Genomic DNA, 19,553 nt, shown 5'->3' with positions numbered 1-19,553 from the left:
CAGGCCCTTCAGCCCAACTAGTCCATGCTGACCAAGATTCCTACCTAAGCTAGTCCCATTTGCCCATGCTTGGGCCATACCTTGTTAAACCTTTCCTATACATGTACCTGTCCAAGTGCCTTTTAAATGTTGTTACTGTATCTGCCTCAACCTCTGGCAGCTCATTCCATATACGGAGCACCCTCTGAATAAAAAAGTTTGCCCCTCAGGTTCCTATTAAATCTCTCCCTTCTCTCCTTAAACCTATGCCCTCTAGTTCTTGATCCCCCAACCCTAGGAAAAAAGACTATGTACATTACCCTATGATTCACCTCATGATTTTGTAAACCTCTATAGGATCACCCCTCGGTCTCCTACGCTCCAATGAATAAATCCTAGCCTGCCTAACCTCTCCCTATAACTCAGGCCCTTGAGTCCTGGCAACATCTTCATAAATCTTTTATGCACTCTTTCCATTTAATGGCCTTACAGAGGGACATGTCAAACCGGGTTGAAGAATAGCAAGTTGTGGGTGATGGAATGATGATGGATATTATTTCTATAAGCTTTCAGAAGGCAGTCCTCATAAGGATAACATTGAAGCTCATGGAATTGAAGGGAAATTATTGACTTGGCTAACAAGTGGCACGTGACAGAGAGTAGGAATACTGGGTAAGTATTCAAGCCTACAATGTGATATGGTATCCTGCAAAAATCTGTGTCAAGGCTGCAACTATGATCCTCAGTTAGAAATTACTTAGATGATGGGATAGAAAGCCAGATATCCAGTGTTGTCAAAGATACAGACAGCTGGCAGAGCCACTGCCTCACAGTGTCCAAGACCAGGGTTCAATCCTGACCTTGAGTGCTGGCTGTGTGGAGTTTGCATGTTCTCCGCGTGACTGCGTGGGTTTCCCCCCCGGGGTGCTCCAGTTTCCTCCCACATCCCAAGGATGTGTAGGGTGGGAGGTTAATTTGCCACTGTAAGTTGCCCCTAGTGCATAGTGAGTGGCTGAATCTGAGTGGAGTTGATGAGAATGTGGGGAGAACATAAAAATAATGGAATTAATGTAGGATGTCTAAATTGAGTGGTTGATGGTCAGCACAGACTTGCTGGGCCGAAGGGCCTGTATCCATGCTGTATCTCTCTATGACTCTACTGACAGCATTACAAATGGTGTCAATGAAAGCATTAAGTTACGAAGATCTATCAATAGAAGAAGTCAATGGACTAAGCTGTGGCAAGTGGATTTCATTACAGTTAAATATGAGCCCTTCCAGTTTGGATCTAAAAAGGATAAGACAGAATACTTTCTAAACTGTGAAAAGTTAGAAGCAGTGAAGGCCCAAGAGAGTTGTGGATACAAATACATTGATTACCAAAATGTTGTGGTCAAGAAGAGAATTTAAGCAAAAAGGCATAAGTGCAAGAGAGTAGATGTGATGCTTTAATTACACAAAACCTTGTTTGTACCATATCCAGGGTACCGCAAGCATTTCTGAACATTGCACCTTAGAAGAAATATAAATTCCTTAGTGTGACATAGGTTTATTAAATCAATATGTGACCCCCAGGATTAAATTATAAAGAGAAGTAACACAAACTAGGATTGCATTTGCTGGAATTTATAAATCAAATAGATGAATCAAAGTTTTCAATATCAAGGTAATTACTAATAGGGAAAATAATTGTGTGGAGGAAGTACAGTCTGAAATTCAGAGGCAGATTGAAGCTTAGAAACTCTTCTTCATGCAAAGTTTGGAATTTTCTTTTACAACAGCTAGGTTGACTGTCAGTATTAAATCTGAGAGTGTTAATCAGAGGTGTTAGAGAAGTGGGTCAAAGGCAGGTTTCTGGATTAGAGTCACTGGTCTTATTCAAAATTGAAACACACTTAAGGGGATAAATGTGCTCTCCTCTGGTTCCATTTCCATCCAAAACAACAGACACCGAACTCCAAAAGCTACTTATCGTCTGTAATTTGGTTGGAAGTGTCTTAAGGGTCAGAAAGACCCAATTTTAATTGGTCTGTCTCCCACCTATAGTAATGATCTCTGCATTTCATGGTGTGCATTCCAAGGAAAACCCATGTGTGCAAAACTGTTCCAAAGTAATGTGTGGGCAGATTCAAAGTAGCTCTTGTCATCTTCGGAGCAGATGGTAACCCATACTCAGCCTCCTGCTCAGCTGCGGTTGACGTAGGGAAATTGACAGATTGGAAGAAAGTTATTTCAGAAGCTCACAAAAAATGACTGTGTTAATTATAGTTGGTGTACTTTACATCGGCCAATTAGAAAATAGGAGCAGGAGTGGGCCATTTGGTTCTATGGCCTGCTGCACTATGCAACACGATCAAGGCAGACTATCCATTTCAGTACCCTGTTCCTCTCTTCTCTTGTATTCCTTGATCCCACTGGCAATGAGAAATGCATCCCGCTCCTTCGTAAGTATATTCAATAACAGCTTCCATTGCCTTCTGTGCTGGTTCCTGGAGATTCACACCCTCTGCGTGAAGAAATATTTCCAGATCCTGGTTCTAAATGGCATACTCAATATCTTGGTTCTGGTCTCTCCAGCCATCGAGAACATTCTCCCTTGTATCTATTCTGTCTAGTCCAGTTAGGTTTTTATAGGTTTCTATGATATCTCCTCTCATTCCTATATATGTTAGTGGATTCAAGCCTAATCAACCCAATCTCTCTTTGTACATCTGTCCTACCATCTAAGGAATTAGCCAGGTAAACCTTTGGTGATTGCCTGCATGGCTAGAACATCCTTCCTTGTAAGGAGACCAAAACTACACACAAAGCTCAAAGCACAAAGCTAGGAGTGTCAGCAAGGTCCCCTACAGCGGCAGCAAGACACCCTTGTTAGAAAAAAAATCAAGTCCATTTTAATACAAAGTGATCAAAGTGGTCATAGTGTTGCTAAACTGTAGAGATTAGGATTGTGCTGGTTGGTTCAAGAACCGAATGGTTGAAGGGAAGTAGCTGTTCTTGAACTTGGTGGTGTGGGACTTCAGGCTTCTGTACCCATCTTTGGTTCTTCCTATGCCAATCTGGTGGTGAAACATTAAACTTACTTGTTTTTAAACCACTAGATTTTATCACTCCAATGCTCTCATGAATGGCCAAATATCTTTCATCTTCCATATGTTTCACCTCATCCTAAACGATGCAGCCTGTTTTGAAAAAGGATCTTCAACTTGAAGTGTAAACTCTAATTCTCTTTCCACAGATGGAAACTGCTGACTGTTTTTAATTCCTAGTTGTATTCCCTTCACCAGCAAGTCCTTGACACACATTATCCTCCAGTACAGCAACAAGTCAATTTTAAAACAACAATCAATCTGCTGGAGGAACTCAGCGGGTCGAACAGCATCTGTGGGAGGAAAGGAATTGTCGAAGCTTTGGGTCGAAACCCTGCATCAGTTTTAAGGTTGTCTTTGCATTCAACTCATTCTGATGCTTCACTTGTTTGTACCTTTATAATCATCTCCAGCACCTAAACCCTACAAGGTTCAGCATCTATCCAGCTTTGGTCTTCTGTGACTCATCGACCTTTTCTCTCCACCATTGGTGACCTGTTCCTTCACTAACTAATACTCCCTCCCTTCCTACCTTTTAAGATACTCTTTAAGACTGATTACCTTTCAACTGATCTTTAAAACTGCCCTTTTGACCAAGCTTTGGTGGTTTGGCATCAATTCTTTTTGTCTGATAATCATTCCTTTAAGCCTGTTGGAATGCTAAAGCTTCCAGAGGCTTCTGTTGGAAATCTTCAGAGGTGGAAACTTTCTCTTTCCCTTTCCACTTTGCCCTCTGGACTTGTTCCTCCAGATCTCGTCTATTTGGTGCAACACACAATGGAGATAGAGGAACTCAACCAGCGGGTCGGGCGGCATCTATGGAGGGAAATGAACAGTCAACGTTTTGGGTTGAGACCTTTCATCAGGACTGGAAAGAAAGAGAGGAGATACTTGGTCACATTTCTGACGACTTGGCCTAATACCTTACTTTTCAGTGTCCACTTTTGTTTGTAAATGCTCCAAAGAGGCACCATGAGAACATTCGTGCTATTTAGATAGACATTGTGTGTGAATATTGATTCAAAAACAAAATAATGTTACAATTGGAAACTTGAAATAAAAACAGAAAGTGCTGGGGATGTTGAGCAGGTCAAGTGGCAACTTGAGGGAAGAGGAGAGTTAATGTTTTGTTAATTAATGGACATTAAGAGGAAAAGTCATTGACTTGAAACAGAACTTGGCGCCAGCATTAAACATGGCGCGACCCTCGACTGGCAACACCGCACATCTGGTCACAGTCGGGTTCTGCGCATGCGTTTAATTCAAGCCCCGGCCCCCTCCTGGATGCGCATGCGTCTCATTCAGACTTTTTTTTGCGGCCCCCGAAATCGATGAAGCGCATGCGCCGTGTTGAACCCGCCTCGGCGTGCAGGTGCCCCTCCCCGGGTGGGTGCGATACGCATGCGCCGCGGTGACCCCGCCCCTCGGTGCGGACGTGCCGCCGAGCGGTGGAAGTGACGTCAGGTGCCGGGAGGAGGCGAGTCCGATTCTCGTCAGCCGGGCGGCAGCGGCACCTTCTCCCCCCTGAGGTCAGGCCGGCGAGCAGCGATGTTCCGAGCGGCGCTCCGGTGCGGCAGCGGCGGCCTGTCCGCCTGGCGGAGGGCGGCGCAGGCGGCGAGGAGGCCGGCGGGCCGGGCCGAGACGGCGCAGCCGGCGGGTGAGCACGTGTGGCGGCAGCCGCGACCCCCATCGCGGGCGGGCGGTGGGGGGGGGGGTGACCCGGGCCCGGACCCCGGCCCTTGGCACCGGCCCTCCCGTCCCCTCCAGCTCCGGGGGCCCTCCGCCCTCCAGCACCGGCCACCAGCCTCCTCCGAGCCCGTGTCCTTGCAATGACCCAGCGGCAGGAAAGGAAGGCTTCGGGCCTGCTGACGTTCCCCCTTGGGCGCGGGAGACCACTCGCTCCCCCCCCCCCCCCCCCCCCGCTCGGGGCCAGGCCTGGGGAGGGTCGCTTCACCGCAGCCCCCACCCTTCACCCAACACCTTCCTACCCCACCCTTCCTCCCGCCGCCACCGCACTGTCACCTTCCTCTCCTCGTCCCGCCCCCCGCTCTCACCTTCACCCTGAGGGGCGGTTTCACCATGTTCCCTTCTCCCCAAATGGTCTTTGCATTTTCACACGCTGTTCTCTTTCTCCTTGCAATCACCTTCCACTCACTGCGATCACCTTCACCCCTTTTCGATCACCTTTCCACCCCCCCATCCCACTCTTTCCCCTTGCATTAGCCGCCTTCCACTTCTCTTCTTCCCCACACCCCCCCCCCCCCCCCCAATCCTACTTTCACTTTCTGTGCATGCCTTTTTAATGACCCTGGGCTGTTAGTGGGGGAGAAGAATGTAGAGTAGAAATCCCAGAAACCACTATTACTGTGGTTTAACATTTAGCCAGAATGCAGTACTTGCAGTATTTTTGTTTGCTGACCAATACTGTAGTGAAGTAATTCGGGTAAAGTTTTCATCGTCAATGTTTCTGTATCTTAATGCACATTAATGCGTCCATTGCAAAGTCACTGTCTGCATCCTCTTCGTGGAAGCATTGGTGGGTTGATTGATGTATTGGGATTAGACGACTATTTTCATTTTAGTTTTTCTTAGAAAATCTTAATTGTAAACTGTTCTGCCCCTTCTTCCCCCTTCTCCCCGCCCCCAAACAACACTCTCTGCATTTGATGGAAGGATAGTCCAAGGTCGGTTGTTCTACTTTGAGCATGAGAGGCCTGTCCACAAATGTTGCATTACTGTGTTTAAATTGTTAAAAAAGGCTCTGGTGCAAGATATCTGGTTGTCATTATGAAATCTTGTTTCTAAAATATGGGTATCCCAATTTTTATTTTGATTTTGAATGTTTCCTGTTGTGGGGTAATAGGGAACTTAGGGGTTGTCAATTTAGGATAGATGAGGTGAAAATTTTTGACTTGTCAGTCTGAAACTTTTTCAAAGGACAGTGGAAATGGAGTCCTTGAACACTTTTTAAAATGGAAGTGGCTGAAGGGGTGAAAGATTACTGCATGTAGAAGGGAACATAGCTGAGGTTACAATCAGATCAGCCATGATCATATTAAATTGCAGAGCAGGCTTGAAGGGCCAGGTAGCCTATACCCACTTGTGTTCGTAAGTCTGAATGAACACCTTGTGCATCAGCCCATACACTTAAAGGCATAGCCTCCTTGAGTGTTTCTTTTGCAATGAAAGGAAGGTTTTTATGCTTGTACCTGAAATAGGAAGGATGTTGCAGTAGTGATTATACTTTTTTGGTTTATTAAGATTTATGCATCCGTACCTTTTAAGGTAATGTAAATAGGAAATGATTAATCTTTAGGTAATGATTAATGGAACAAAATGTTTGCAGAGAGTCAACTATATAAATATTTTAATGCATTATTTTGGAAAGCTAATTGTTGTGGTCTGAGTCCAGAATACTTGGAACAACTATTATTCTAGCATTCCCATACAACTCAAAGGAAGGTGGAATTCCCAGAAAGTTCAGGCACATTGGACAGATTGAAAGCAGCTGTACTTTTCAGAAGCCTCAAGTGTTATTACTGGAGTTCATGGGTTGTTTGAGCTGGACATCTTCATTAGTCTTTAGACTGTGCTGTATAATATTCAATGTAATGTGTCAAAAGGGGAAGATTGATACACAGTGGCTACTGGTGAAATCGGATCAAAAACTCTGTAAAGTATAATGGCTGTTCCTCGTGCTGTGAATACTCCAAGTAGAATTTCTTTAATATTTCCTGTATTCGTATGTCTGGCACAAAATGGCAGTGTGTGCAGGTTGTGAAATATTAGTTGTCATTTGTCTTTGCGCAAGATTATTCCCAACTTTCTGCAAAATATTCATTGGCAAAGCATTTACTCCTTTGAATTGGTTAGATGCTGAGTGTTGGGTGGTGAATCCTTCAGCTGTTCGTTTGATGTGTTTTAAGGAAGTTGAACATTTCTGTTCTTCTGTGAAACTGCTTGGGCTTGGCTCTGTAAATGATTAATGTTTCCTTAAATTGCAACATGTGCACCTTGTAATAAATGTGCCAAGATTTATTTATTACTCGTCCAACATTATATTCAAAAAGAAACTGACCTCCTTTGTGATTAATTTCAAAAGTTACACCTCCAAGCAATATTTTGAAGGTAGCTGCACAACCCTGTGGATTGGATGTCTCTGTTCCCAGCACTGAAAGTTCATTTACTGGAAACATGAATGCTTGGTGGCCAGCCAGGTGGTTTTGATACAAATAAAATGAACACCAGAACAGATTGTTTTGAGATAGCTATAAATTTTCTTTTTCTCACTTCCTCAAATAAACAAGGCTTTGATCACTATTTTCCTATCCATTGAATATTTTCTCGGTTACTGTTGTGCATACTGGTGCCCTGGGTTACAAATGACCTGATCTACGAAGATCTGACTTTACGCAAACTCTCCCATACGCTTTTAAAGCATTTTTCAAGCTAGTATTAATGATAAAACATCTCAGTATTCATTAATGACTGGATACCGTGTGTATTCCATTAGTTTAATTATGGGTAGTGTTAGAATTAATGAAATGAAAAAATTATAGCAAGTGTCTGTACAGCAATACAGTATGGATAGCTATAGAAAGTGGATGTTTCTGACATACGGATAAATCGGCTTAGGGACGGTTCTCGGGTGTGGAACCTTTGTATCCCAGGGACTGCCTGCATTTAATTTTTTCATTTCACTAGATCATTTTAACAGCATGCTGTTATTCCAGCAAGTTTGATAATGTTGCGATGTGCATTTACTGTAGCTGATCATTCAATTGTTAGATACTGTGGCTGGCCTCTAATCATTTATCTTGTAGTGAAGATGTGAGGGTAACATCATGGTCATACTTAACCTATGCTGACTCTATACCCTCAATGAAACAGCTTACTGAAACCGACAAGAATTTTAAAATCAGCTTTTTTTGGATCTCTAACCTCCAGCCTAATGTACCTCAAATCTATGTACCCATCCATTTTGTATACAACCCTGATTTAAGTCGTCTAACTAGTGCAGCATTGTGCATTTTGATACTGGGAAACAGAATCCATCGGCAAAAGGCTTATCTGCTGGACTAGGCTTTTCACTTCCCCCTCCGTGTTCAACCCAGTGCTGATCTGTGGCAGGGACAGAAGATTAATTACCACTGAACAATTTAAAATTATAAATATTAATGTTTTCTTCAGAGCAGGAGCCCAGGTATATCAAACGTTCACTGAAACATCCACTTAACAGCATGACCCTGCATTTTAACAACTTGGTCTCTTTTGAGTTCATGGAACTGTTTGGCAATTGATACTAACAGTAATATTATTGGTCAGCTGCAGTTCTTGCATTGTAGCAAGTACTTTCTCAGCCACTAATGTTTGCACAAGTATACCTGGTGATTTTGTTCAGAGCTTGTAGGTTGATTTTTTTTTCACTTTGCACAATATGTGTAAATGATAGTTATAGAAATTAAATTCTCTGGCAATTTGCTCACCAGTTCCTATAAATATTTGTTTAATAAATCTATGGATGCCTTGTTTTATAGTAGGATGAATTCTGAATTGTGTGTAATATGTTGCATGTTGAATTGGAGATGGGAGAGACATTGTGACTGGGGCCCTGATGTGTACAATAGGGGTGTTTTTTTCATAGATGAGGGAAAGCTTTTGCAGTAAGATTTTAAAACATCTTTTCCCTGACAGCTGCCCTTGCTTCACGATGGTATTCACATGGGAAGCAGGAGACCGATGAAGAATTCGATGCCCGTTGGGTGACATACTTCAACAAGCCTGACATTGATGCCTGGGAGCTCAGAAAAGGTAAAATGAAAATGTGTTAGAAGATAGGCTGCTGATATAATTGTTCCTGAGAGAATTTTTCAACTTAATGGCCCATGACTGGCGTCAGAAATTTGAGCTTTCCTTTCTGCAGCTCAAAAAAAAAATTGAGAGATGAATTATAATGAAAGTGAATCATTACTATATTTATGGGTACCAAGCTCCCCAGTGAAAGTATATGACCTGTTCATAGAAAACTATTATTTCAGTATAGTCTTGTGAAGGTGAGTGGAGAAGTTGTCTTCATCTATTTTTCTTCCATTCTTCTGTTTTTTTTCTGACATCCATTTGCTTTCCTGTTGTCTTGCTCAAGTCATCTGTGTTTGTCAGGCTGTTAAGTGGGATGCTGCCTGGAGTGGGAAAGAAGGGGTGAGACCAAGGTGAAGGAGGGAGGATGAGGGAGAAGGTGTGGGAGTGGGCTTGTGCCAACATGTGTATCTGTTCAGACTGCATTCTGTCTTGGGCTGCATGTGTGTGTTACGTCAGTACATCAGAACTAGTTCTCCTTGGACCTCCTTTCCATTACTGTCTTAACTGAGTGGTAGCCAGTATGCAACAGATAACCCACATTAAAAGAAATCACCCTCCAGATCTTTGTACTTAAAACAGTGGCAGCAAGTCACTCTTAAAGCTGAAGGAATTGCCTTGGGTGAAGCATGACATCTAAACATTAACAGAAGGTTGAGACAAGTAGATCTGAAGCCAATTAATCTCCCTTTTATAGCTGGGCCAGTAATTTTATTATCTCTACCATTCAATTAGCAAATACCTGAGATCAAATGATCCATCTGTCTTGGACTACAAACCGGTTAGAAGTGGAGAGTGGATGGCAATTGCCAACTTGTCATGTGGATTTAGACTTCTTATGCTGTGGCCTTCTCTCATGGGCTACAAGCTCGATCTGATGAAAATAAAACAAAGCTGGAATTATAAAAGCTTGCTTTTTCTATTTATTTGATGTTTGGTTGGATACTAACATTACGATTTGGATTTGATGTAAGGTTCTTGCAGTCATTGGTCTTTAATCTGTTCAGATGAGGAAAAGTGAGTGGAGGGCTGAGGAGAGTTTAAAGTTTTTGTACTGCTCTGTGGTTTCTTGCTGTTGGCTTTGCATAGCTGGCCACGACTTATGTTGTTTACTCATAATGAGCTAAAGTTGATTACAAGGACTTAAGAAAAAATAATGCACAGTGGATGGCATATTTGGCACAACCTAATGATACTCAAATCTCCCATTGCACCTGCATCATAAGATTCAGTATATCTTTCCATTTCTCTCATCCCTCTTTCACAGATTTCCTTTCCTCAATTGTTTGTGTAAGAATTTGATTTTTAAGATGTACCCATCAATCCCACTTAATCCAGTGCTGCACAACCTTTTTCTTCCCAAGAAGAGTCAGAATGGCAATGTGAAATGTTTTAGACAAAGAAGTATTTGTACAGTGCTCCAGAAGGTGTCATTTGGACATGACTATGTATAAGCTTTATGCACTTAAGACAGCGAAAGAAAGCTGTAGGCTCTTTTGTTGTGGAATTCTTAACAGGTGCAGGTCTTGCCTAGAAATTTAAATAAATCATTCAAAGAATACTGCAGTTAAACTGCATCATGGACCTGGCTCATCTGAGCTAAACTCCAGGAGCGAGAGATAAGTGAATCATGGGATTGGATGCAGTGCAAGATTTTTTTCTGGTTTGCTGCAGTGGTTAGGTAAACTAGAATTGTAGTAATAGACTTGTTGCTGAGAAATGAATAGCAATAAAATCTAGTTCAAATGGTGTCAGATGAGTTAATGTAGCTCCAAACAAATAGATTTAGACTGTCAATCAATTTGACATTGACATTTAACATCCATGAAAGGGTGATGGTTACAGAATGTGCTTTACCTTTCTAAGTTGTAACCATGCTAATTGTGGGTTGTTGATGAGTGTACTTTGTGGGTGATGTAGGGTTATCTGCATCCATTAAGTGGATGAGAGGTTCACTTGGTTAGGGTTGTGATCATACTGGAGGATCTGGGACAGATAGAGTAAGACATCTAATGGCCTAGACTTGGCCGTGTGATGTATATTGTACATTGGTATTGGTTTATTATGGTCACTTGTACCGAGGTACACTGGAAAAAGTTGTCTTGTGTACTGAATGTAAGGTCAATTCATTACACAGTGCAGTTACATTGGGTTAGTACAGAGTGCATTGATGTAGCATAGTTAAAAATAATAATACAGAGTAAAGTGTCACAGCTACAGAGAAAATGTAGTGCAGTGACAACAAGGTAGTGCAAGGTCACAACAAGGTAGATCGTGAGGTCATAGTCCATCTCATCGTATAAGGGAACAGTTCGATAGTCCTTATCACAGTAGGATGGAAGCTGTTCTTGAGCCTGGTGGTATGTTGCCCTCAGGCTCCTGTATCTTCTACCTGATGGGAGAGAAGAGAGAATGACCTGGGTGGGTGGGGTCTTTGATTATGCTGGCTGCTTTGCCAAGGCAGCGAGAGGTATAGACAGTCCAAGGAAAGGAGGCTGTTTTCCATGACACGCTGGGGCTGCGTCCACAACTCTCTGCAGTTTCTTGTGGTCTTGAATTTGTCGGTCCCAAATGCAGTTTATCTACTGTTGTGTGGGTATCTTTAATCTGCTTCTGTAAACTTTGCAAGAGATCCAAAATGGTGAGCTTTCCCAGCTCCCTTACGGATTATGCTTGGGAACTTTGCACATCAGATCTTGAATCAAGTTCTACTTCTCCGCCAGTTTTGTCCTAGACTGATGTGTGTTGGTTCTTGTTACTCAGCACAAAATTTAAACTTCTTAATCTTCAATTTAACTCTGCGGTTTTTAATCCCTTTCCAATGCACTAATGCACTGGCATTGTATTAAATATTTGCTATTTCTTTGCAAATCTTAAAAGCAAGGTCTATACTGATGAATTGCTGTAATAAATGTATGTTTTGTTTTCAGGAATGAACACCCTCATTGGATACGATCTGGTACCCGAACCCAAAATTCTTGATGCAGCCCTGAGAGCATGTCGTAGATTAAATGATCTAGCTAGTGCAATCCGTATTCTAGAAGCAGTAAAGGTCAGTAGAATTGAACCTTGGTGTTACCTATTTTGTAAACATGAAAATGAAAGATTGTGGAGCATTTATAAGTGGGTGGGAGATTAAGTTTACACTGAATAGTATAGTATTATCTGTTAAATTGAGAGCCACGGATGTGGAGTGTTAATTTTGTTTGCTGCACCCTGTTCAAATCTGCACTACAGATGCCCTATTTAATTTTCAGATGTATATTAAAAAAAAGTAACATCTCTTACCTAACACTTGCAAATTGCTATGTGCAGATTGCCCTTTGATGCAAATATTGCATTCCTGTGATACTTCTCTATTACCCCATTTTCTATCCTAACTATGCTGTACCTGCCTACGTTTACCTACCTCTAAATTTGAATCCTTCTGTGTCCTTACTAATGATAGGCTGACTCTCTGAGGCCTTATTGACGTTTTGAGACGCACATTCTCCCCACCATCGGCTACCATTCCAAGTCTGCCTTGGATTTCGCAAAGACACTGTCTGTGGTTATTGGCAGTGAAATAGAGGTTTGCCCTTGACAGTGTGGTGAGTTCCTATAGGAATTCTGCCTCAACATCAAGCAGAAGTGCAGTTCCAAACCATTGTTACTGGAATCATGGCATTCTTTGAGGGGCTTTCATGAGTTTGCAAACTCACGTTAAAACATTAATTACTTGCACTATATGTTACACTGAGCAACCCTATCCCAAATTTTTGCTTTTTATTAAATACTCCATTAAGACTTGTGAGCATTGGAAAAATTGTTTTTTTTTACACTTTCTGTTCTGATATCTTTTATCAACCTTGGCATCCCTACCCTTTTTCATCTCAAACCTCTCCATCCATACCCCTTGCCAGCTCTCCTCCCCATACACTACTGCTAGTTTTTTCTAGCAAATAACTTTCTCTGTGCAGTGTTCCCAAAGTTAATCCCAATTCTTTTAAGTCTTGTTCACCCATTTACCAATGTGCCATGATTCTCCACCATTGCTCCAACGTACCAGAACCATTTAATCATTATCTAATTGAATGACAGGACTGAATAGCCTATATGATTTTAGGCAACCAACTTAGAGGTTCCTATGCTATCCTATCCCCTCCAGGTTGCAGTGCCACCCGGCTTGGTTTCCAGTCAACTTCCAACACCTGGATCCTGGAACATTTTCCTTTCTCTTTTGGCCCTTTAAAAAGGAAAGACTCTCCCTGGTCCTCTCTTCCATTCCAACCAACAACCCCCCCTTCTTACGGCACTTCCCCTTGAAACCTCAGGTAAAGCATCATTTGTCCTTTCACCTCTTCCCACTATCCAGAAATCTGAACAGTCTTTCCAGGTGAAGCAGCAAATCACTTGTACTTACAATATAGTTTACTACATCTGGTGTTCACACTGTGGTCTCTACATTGGAGAAATCAAACGTTGGGTCACTGCTTTGCAGAGCACCTGTGTTCAATCTCCAGGGGTGGCCCTAAGCTTGTTACCTGCCACTGTAATTCTCTATCACGCTCCCACACTAAGCTATCTGTGGCATCTTGCACTGTTACCATAAAGCCCAATGCAAGCTTGAGGAACAGCACCTCTTCTGCCTGGGCATGTTGTGGCCTTTTGGACTCAATATTGAATTCTACAACTTCAGGTAACTTGATTTCTCGGTCTCTATCAGTTCATCAGATATTGGCTCATCTTGTTTTTTCCCCGTTTCTTCCCCCTTTTGCTCTGAAAGTAGAGACGTGCCCAGCCTCACCTGCCAGAGACGTCTTCATGCTCTGCATTTAACAACTATGTTCTTTTGTCCGTTCTCACTCTCACTCTGCTCCCATTCACTCGTTATTTACAGCTGACCCTCATGGTCATCCTGGTGTTTATCTATCAGATGCATTCCCACCCTCCCTGCAGCTTAAGCTGCTTTTCTCTTTTGACCTGAAACATTAACTCTGCTTTTCTTCCCACAGATGTGACCTGACCTGAGCTTTTCCAGCATTTTCTGTTTTCGTATTGTTTCCATTTCATACCTTGCAACTAAACAACTACTAATCTCTTAAGGGAACAGCTGGCACTGCTCTATGGTGCCAGTTTGGGCCTGCAATCTTGCACAATGCAATTGATTCTTAATACCCCTGAGGACTGGTAATATTGCCTTGCCAGATTTGCCACTTGCTCAGAACGAATGAGAGTGAGATGCATGCATCGGACACTCTTGCAGCCGAGTTGCATGTTAGCGTTATAAGAATGGAAATTCCGATGTCTTTCCTCAAACACCCACCAAAAATAGATTGGGTCTTTTTAATTTGTATTTGTGAAGAACCTACTGCGTATGCTGACAAAACTGACCTTGGGTAATTCAAGCACAGAGGGTTGTTGCAAGTTATTATTCTAAATGGTTGTCCTTTGTATAACTCCTGCATTATTATGAATTGCTTGTACTTTAATGGCGATGTAGATATTTGTCTTGCATACTGTTTTTCCTAGATTTTTTTATGCTAATGTTACCTTTAACTCAAGAAACTAACAATAGGCAGATAGGGGCTTTACTTGAGAGCCTCCTTCAGAAGAAAAATGAGGATGCCTGTATAATTTTAAACACCTAAAATTCTTTTGATTTTCCACGGAGGGCAAAGGCTGAAGGGAGTTGAGTGATTTTGACATTAAGGTGAATTTAGAACAAAACCTATCTCCTGTGTTGAATTCTGAGTTGTTAGTTTAAGTTGAAGTAAACTTGTTTACGTGTCTGACTCTGTTGCCAACTCTTAGTCTGAAGTATAACCATCCAAAAGCTGGCGTCATCTTGCTATGCAGTAAAACTCCTGTAATCTGACACTTCTGGGACTTCAGTGTCAGTTTCCCCAACATATTTTTGTTTCACTTTTTAAAAGACATTAATTTTCAGTAAACCCCTTGAGTTTGAAGTGAGTTTAAAAGAAGCAGGAGATGGAACCTGTTAAGTTCCAGCATGTATGTTTCAATTTGTCAAAGCAAGCTGAAACATGCAAGTACTTTGGACCCCAGATCCAGCCACAAACCTTCCTGGTCCCTCTTGCTTCCAACCTTGGCTCCAGCCTCACTGCTGCTCACATTCTGGACTGCACGAGTGAGCCAGATGTCGAACCATTGAGATTTCCAAATATTTTGATACCAGATTATTGAAGTGTTATTGCAACTGGCTTTCTTGAAACAAATGATGTTGCGGTTGGGTATAATGCTGACTACTTTTTTCAGGATAAAGCTGGACCTCACAAAGAGATCTATCCTTATGTTATTCAAGAACTCAGGCCCACATTAACTGAACTTGGAATTCCTACCCCAGAGGAGATTGGTTTAGACAAATTATAACAATATACATGGGTGAGTTTTGAATATTTGTATGATTCAACCAATTCTAAGCTGGTTTAAGGAGATCTGCAAAGTTTATAACCTGTATTTTAAAAGAATAGAATCACGTACTTGATTGGCCACCAGAAAACTAATTGGAGCCTACTTTATTATAACGAATACTTCCTTTAAGGTACTACATAAATGAATCAAATTGTCTAAAGTGTTTCATGAGTCTTGTCAGACAATAATTAGTACTAAGCCACAATCATACAAGGACATCTACAGAATAAGTGAAATATGAATACATGTTAGCTATAGAATTATTGAGGCAAGGATATGCTAAGCTGTTAAATTATTTTCAATTGATACAAGGGTTTGACTTGCTCAGTCCAATAATGTGGTCTGCTTACCTGCAGAAATTTTCTGTTAAAGGAATCTGTCTCCCCAAATGCACAAAACTGGAGCATTCCTGGCAGTTGAATTTTTTCTTGATTGATTTGGAAACTTTTTCAAAAAAAAATCTTGGAGACATGAGACTTTAGCTGCTGGAATTTGGAGCAAAAAACAAACTACAAGAGGAACTCAGCAGGCTAGGCAGCTTTTGTAGAGGCAAAGGGAAGGTCAACATTTCGGGTCTCAAAAAGTCAACCATACAAAAAAGCCTCCTCAAATGCTGCCTGACCTGCTGAGTTCCTCCTGCACTTTGTTTTTTCCCTCTCAAAAATTCTTGACTCCTTGTGGTGGAGAAAATTTTCAAGGTTTCATTAAAATGATGCTTGAGTGTGTCTACTGTAAGCCATTCTTTAGCGAAGGTGATAAGTTTATTAATGAGTTGAAATCTTCATTAACTGGTTTCATTAGTTACTTGTCCATTTTTAATGAAGTGTTCTCTTGAAAAACATGTTAGTTTTGATTTCTCATTTTGTCATTTATTGCACTCAAATAGAAAATACTGTCACTTCAATAGGGAAAGTGATCCCCACCCCCTGCCCCACTACCACCTTAGTAGACCACTGTATCACTTTCATCCTGGACAGTTGACATCTTTATATAAGTAATAGTTGTTAATACACTTGATCCAAAATATTGTTTTGTAAGTGAAACATTTCAAATCAAACAGCTTGATTAGTTTTCAATAAATGCAAACAAAAATTGAGATGCTTTTGAAGCCAAGTAGAGTACAGTATTGGATTTTGTGATTCAGCCCTTGCACTGATTGGAAAATATTGCTCTGTATACCCTGATACTTTGCATCTATCTGTAGGTCTTTTATATTCTGTACCTATGATCATTGCAGTTGTAACCAAAGGTTACTTGCATTTAACAACCATAATTGCCTGACCTATGAAATCTGCATTTATGGTTGTTGCTTTTTGTTTTGTACCCAGATCCTTACATTCTCATTGCAAATGTTTCTGCTTAAGGCAGGTCTGTGGAAGGGAATCTAGACATCTATTGTATCTAGATTTGTAGAAGTGGCTTGGAAAACAACACTGGTTGCCATATGGCAGCTATTTGAAGATTTGAATCTGGTTCTGAACAAATTAATGAGCTTAAGTGTGGTACTTTTGCATATAATGTTAAGGAATATTGTAGCAGATCTACTAATTTTTGACTCTCAAGATGTCAGGGAACTAAAACTATTCCTGTGAAAGGATCTCTATCCTCATTCCTTCCTGTGGAAGGATCTACTATCATTCTGGTTTCCTCCATTTTTTTTCCCAGGGGAAAAAAGATAAGCCCATTGCCAAGCAATGATTGCACAACTGGGCAATAAGAAGTTTCCCTGCACTAAGTAGAATGGCATTCTGCTCACTTTAATGTCATGAAGTAATGTGCAAAGTTATTCTCATTGAAATCTGTGAGAACATTTGAATCTACATGAAACTTCTCTTTAGTTTGATATGTCTACTGAGGAGAACATGTTACCCGTACATGAGATTAGCTATTAGATTCAGTAGGAGATCTGAAAGGTTTTCTAAATCCTACCTCCACATTCTATACCCTAGCTCTTTTATTTTAAAAACAGTAAATGCACAGGCCTGACTGGATAAAATACCAGCTGTGCCTTCATGCCTTCAACTTTCTAAGCCGCAAGCACAGGAACCCCCAAAACTTTTCCCACTTTTCTCAGACATTTCTAATTCTCCCTTATTAATTAACCTTTTGGCACTTCTAATATTCCCTCATAGTTGGATAAGTTCTGTTCTCTCTCCTACAAAGTGCCTTGGGACACTTTACTGCATTCAACACAAATGCAAGTTCCCTTGCGTAGAACTAAGCCTCCAAGGTAAAATCCTTGAGTTCTCATCACTTTATGCTGACTGACTTCCTATTTTTATTGCCAACTTTGTTCAGTTTTTAAGGGCAATTAAGTAAAAAGAAAACCATCTGACATTGCAACTTTTTTTTCTTCCAGACAGTTTCCAGACCTTCATTTGATGTGGTTGTACATGATACAAGATACAGTGTGAAATATTACTATTGGACGTTTAATTCTGTTCTGTTGTATGTATTGTCTCCCTGTGAACTCAATTCAATAAAGAATGGCCTGATAAATTAATCAGAATCAGATTTATTATCACTGACTTGTATGACGTGAAATTTCTTGTGTTGTGGCAGCAGTACAGTGCAAAGTATAAATTACAAAAATAGTGCAACCAAAGGAATAACAAGGTAGTGTTCATGGGTTGTTCAGAAATCTGACAGATGGATACCTACTGTAGAAATGATTTATGTGCAGATATAATCTTTCCTACCAACCTTTGAACAGTTAGCAGTGCCAATAATTCCAGTCTCCCAGGTGGCAGCAACTTTTCAGTGTTTGTATGAACGCTGACACTAGTTGCTACGGTACCTGTCAGATGTAGCTTTACTTTGATTACCAAGAGGGCATTGTGGTACATTGCTAACAGTATTTTGAGAAGAATCTGGGAAATTTGCTTTCACCCACTTCTGAAGACTAACTGCAAATCAGTAACAAATATTTGTGAGCAACCTTTTGACTGGGTCCGTGGTGTCTTGATTATCATTGATTTCATAGCAATTTATGGCACCTAGGCTATGTCTGTGCTGTTCAATTCATTTGATAATCCTCTTGGGGTTGTACTCATTAGGTGCTTGTGTATGATGAAGGTTTCTGCTCCATCGTCCTTTCAGGTAATGAGTTGCAGACTGTGGCTTCCCTTTTGATGCTATCTTTTTCTTTAATCCTACCATTATAATTAAGGTTTTGTAATTTGAGACATTGAGGACTTCGCTCTCAACCACTGGCTTTTGAGCCATGTGGGTTTACAGTTTACAAAACTGAAATTCCGCTTTGTTGCCATGCCCTTCAAGACGTGGCTGTCAACATAGTGGACTGATTGGTTTTAAATCCTCTAAATTTCATACCTTCCACAGATTGGAAGGTATCGTAACGTCACCTTTTTAAAAAAATGAATGAGAGAGAGAAAATGAAACTACAGACAAGTTAGCTTGACATCAGGAGTAGAAGAAATGCTAGATAGAATCTGTTAAGTAGTAACACGCTACTTAACATAATTGGACTGGGCAGAGTCAACATGGATTTATGGATGGGAAATGCTGCTTGTCAAATCTGTAAGGTTGTGATTAGTAGGGGGAGCCAGTGGCAGATGTTTCAAAAGGTTTTTAATGAAGTGCCATGCAACAGATTATTAAACAAGTTAGAGCACAAGGGTTGGTAGTAAAAAAACAATTTGGATTGAAGATTGGTTCATACATAGAACACAACAGTATAGATTATTTTCTATAAATAGATAACTGGGAAGCTGTGATTAAGGTGTCATGAGGGTTTATAATATCAATGGTTTGGGTGAGAGGGCCAAGTGTAATATACCAGACTGTGTGCGTGTTGTGAGGAGGCAGCTAAGTGAATGGAATATAATTGTGTGGCATAGTGGAGCAGCTGGTAGAGCTGTTGCTTCACAGCTCTAGGGACCTTGGTTCAGACCTGACCTTGGATGCTGTTAATGTGGAGTTTACACGTTCTGTCTGTGGTTGCCTCTGGTTTCTTCTCACACCCAAAGACATGTAGGTTGTAAATTAATTGGTCACTTAATTATCCCCAAGATGCAGGTGATTGATATGATCTTGGAGAGTTGATGCGAATGTGGGGAATAAACTGGGATTAGTGTAAATGAGTGGTTGATGGTCACTGCTCTGAAGGGCCTGTTTCTGTGCTGTGTGATTGTGCCTATGATGTGTGAAATTTGAGGTCATCCACACTGAGAAAAACACAAATGGTGAGAGATT

The 19,553-nt window shown here is 41.1% G+C and overlaps 1 protein-coding gene across 2 annotated transcripts; it reads left to right on the top strand.

The window, feature by feature from the left end:
- The first annotated feature begins 4,513 nt into the window (after nucleotides 1–4,513).
- LOC127585234 (cytochrome c oxidase subunit 5A, mitochondrial-like) lies at nucleotides 4,514–17,841 on the top strand. 2 transcript variants are annotated; one of them, XM_052042533.1, is made up of 5 exons: nucleotides 4,514–4,725; nucleotides 8,763–8,879; nucleotides 11,855–11,976; nucleotides 15,183–15,308; nucleotides 17,702–17,841. In XM_052042533.1, the coding sequence occupies exons 1-4, from the start codon at nucleotides 4,617–4,619 to the stop codon at nucleotides 15,294–15,296; spliced, it is 462 nt and encodes a 153-aa protein (XP_051898493.1). In that variant the 5' UTR covers nucleotides 4,514–4,616; the 3' UTR covers nucleotides 15,297–15,308; nucleotides 17,702–17,841. The 2 variants fall into 2 exon arrangements, with proteins under 2 accessions (XP_051898493.1, XP_051898492.1); XM_052042532.1 differs by having other exon boundaries at nucleotides 4,516–4,725; nucleotides 17,698–17,841.
- Nucleotides 17,842–19,553: the final 1,712 nt, after the last annotated feature.

Source organism: Pristis pectinata, chromosome 32 (assembly GCF_009764475.1).
Source record: "Pristis pectinata isolate sPriPec2 chromosome 32, sPriPec2.1.pri, whole genome shotgun sequence".
NCBI classification, from domain to species: domain Eukaryota; kingdom Metazoa; phylum Chordata; class Chondrichthyes; order Rhinopristiformes; family Pristidae; genus Pristis; species Pristis pectinata.
The sequence above is the reverse complement of the archived record's forward strand: the minus strand, read 5'-3'. Positions and strand labels throughout refer to the sequence as shown.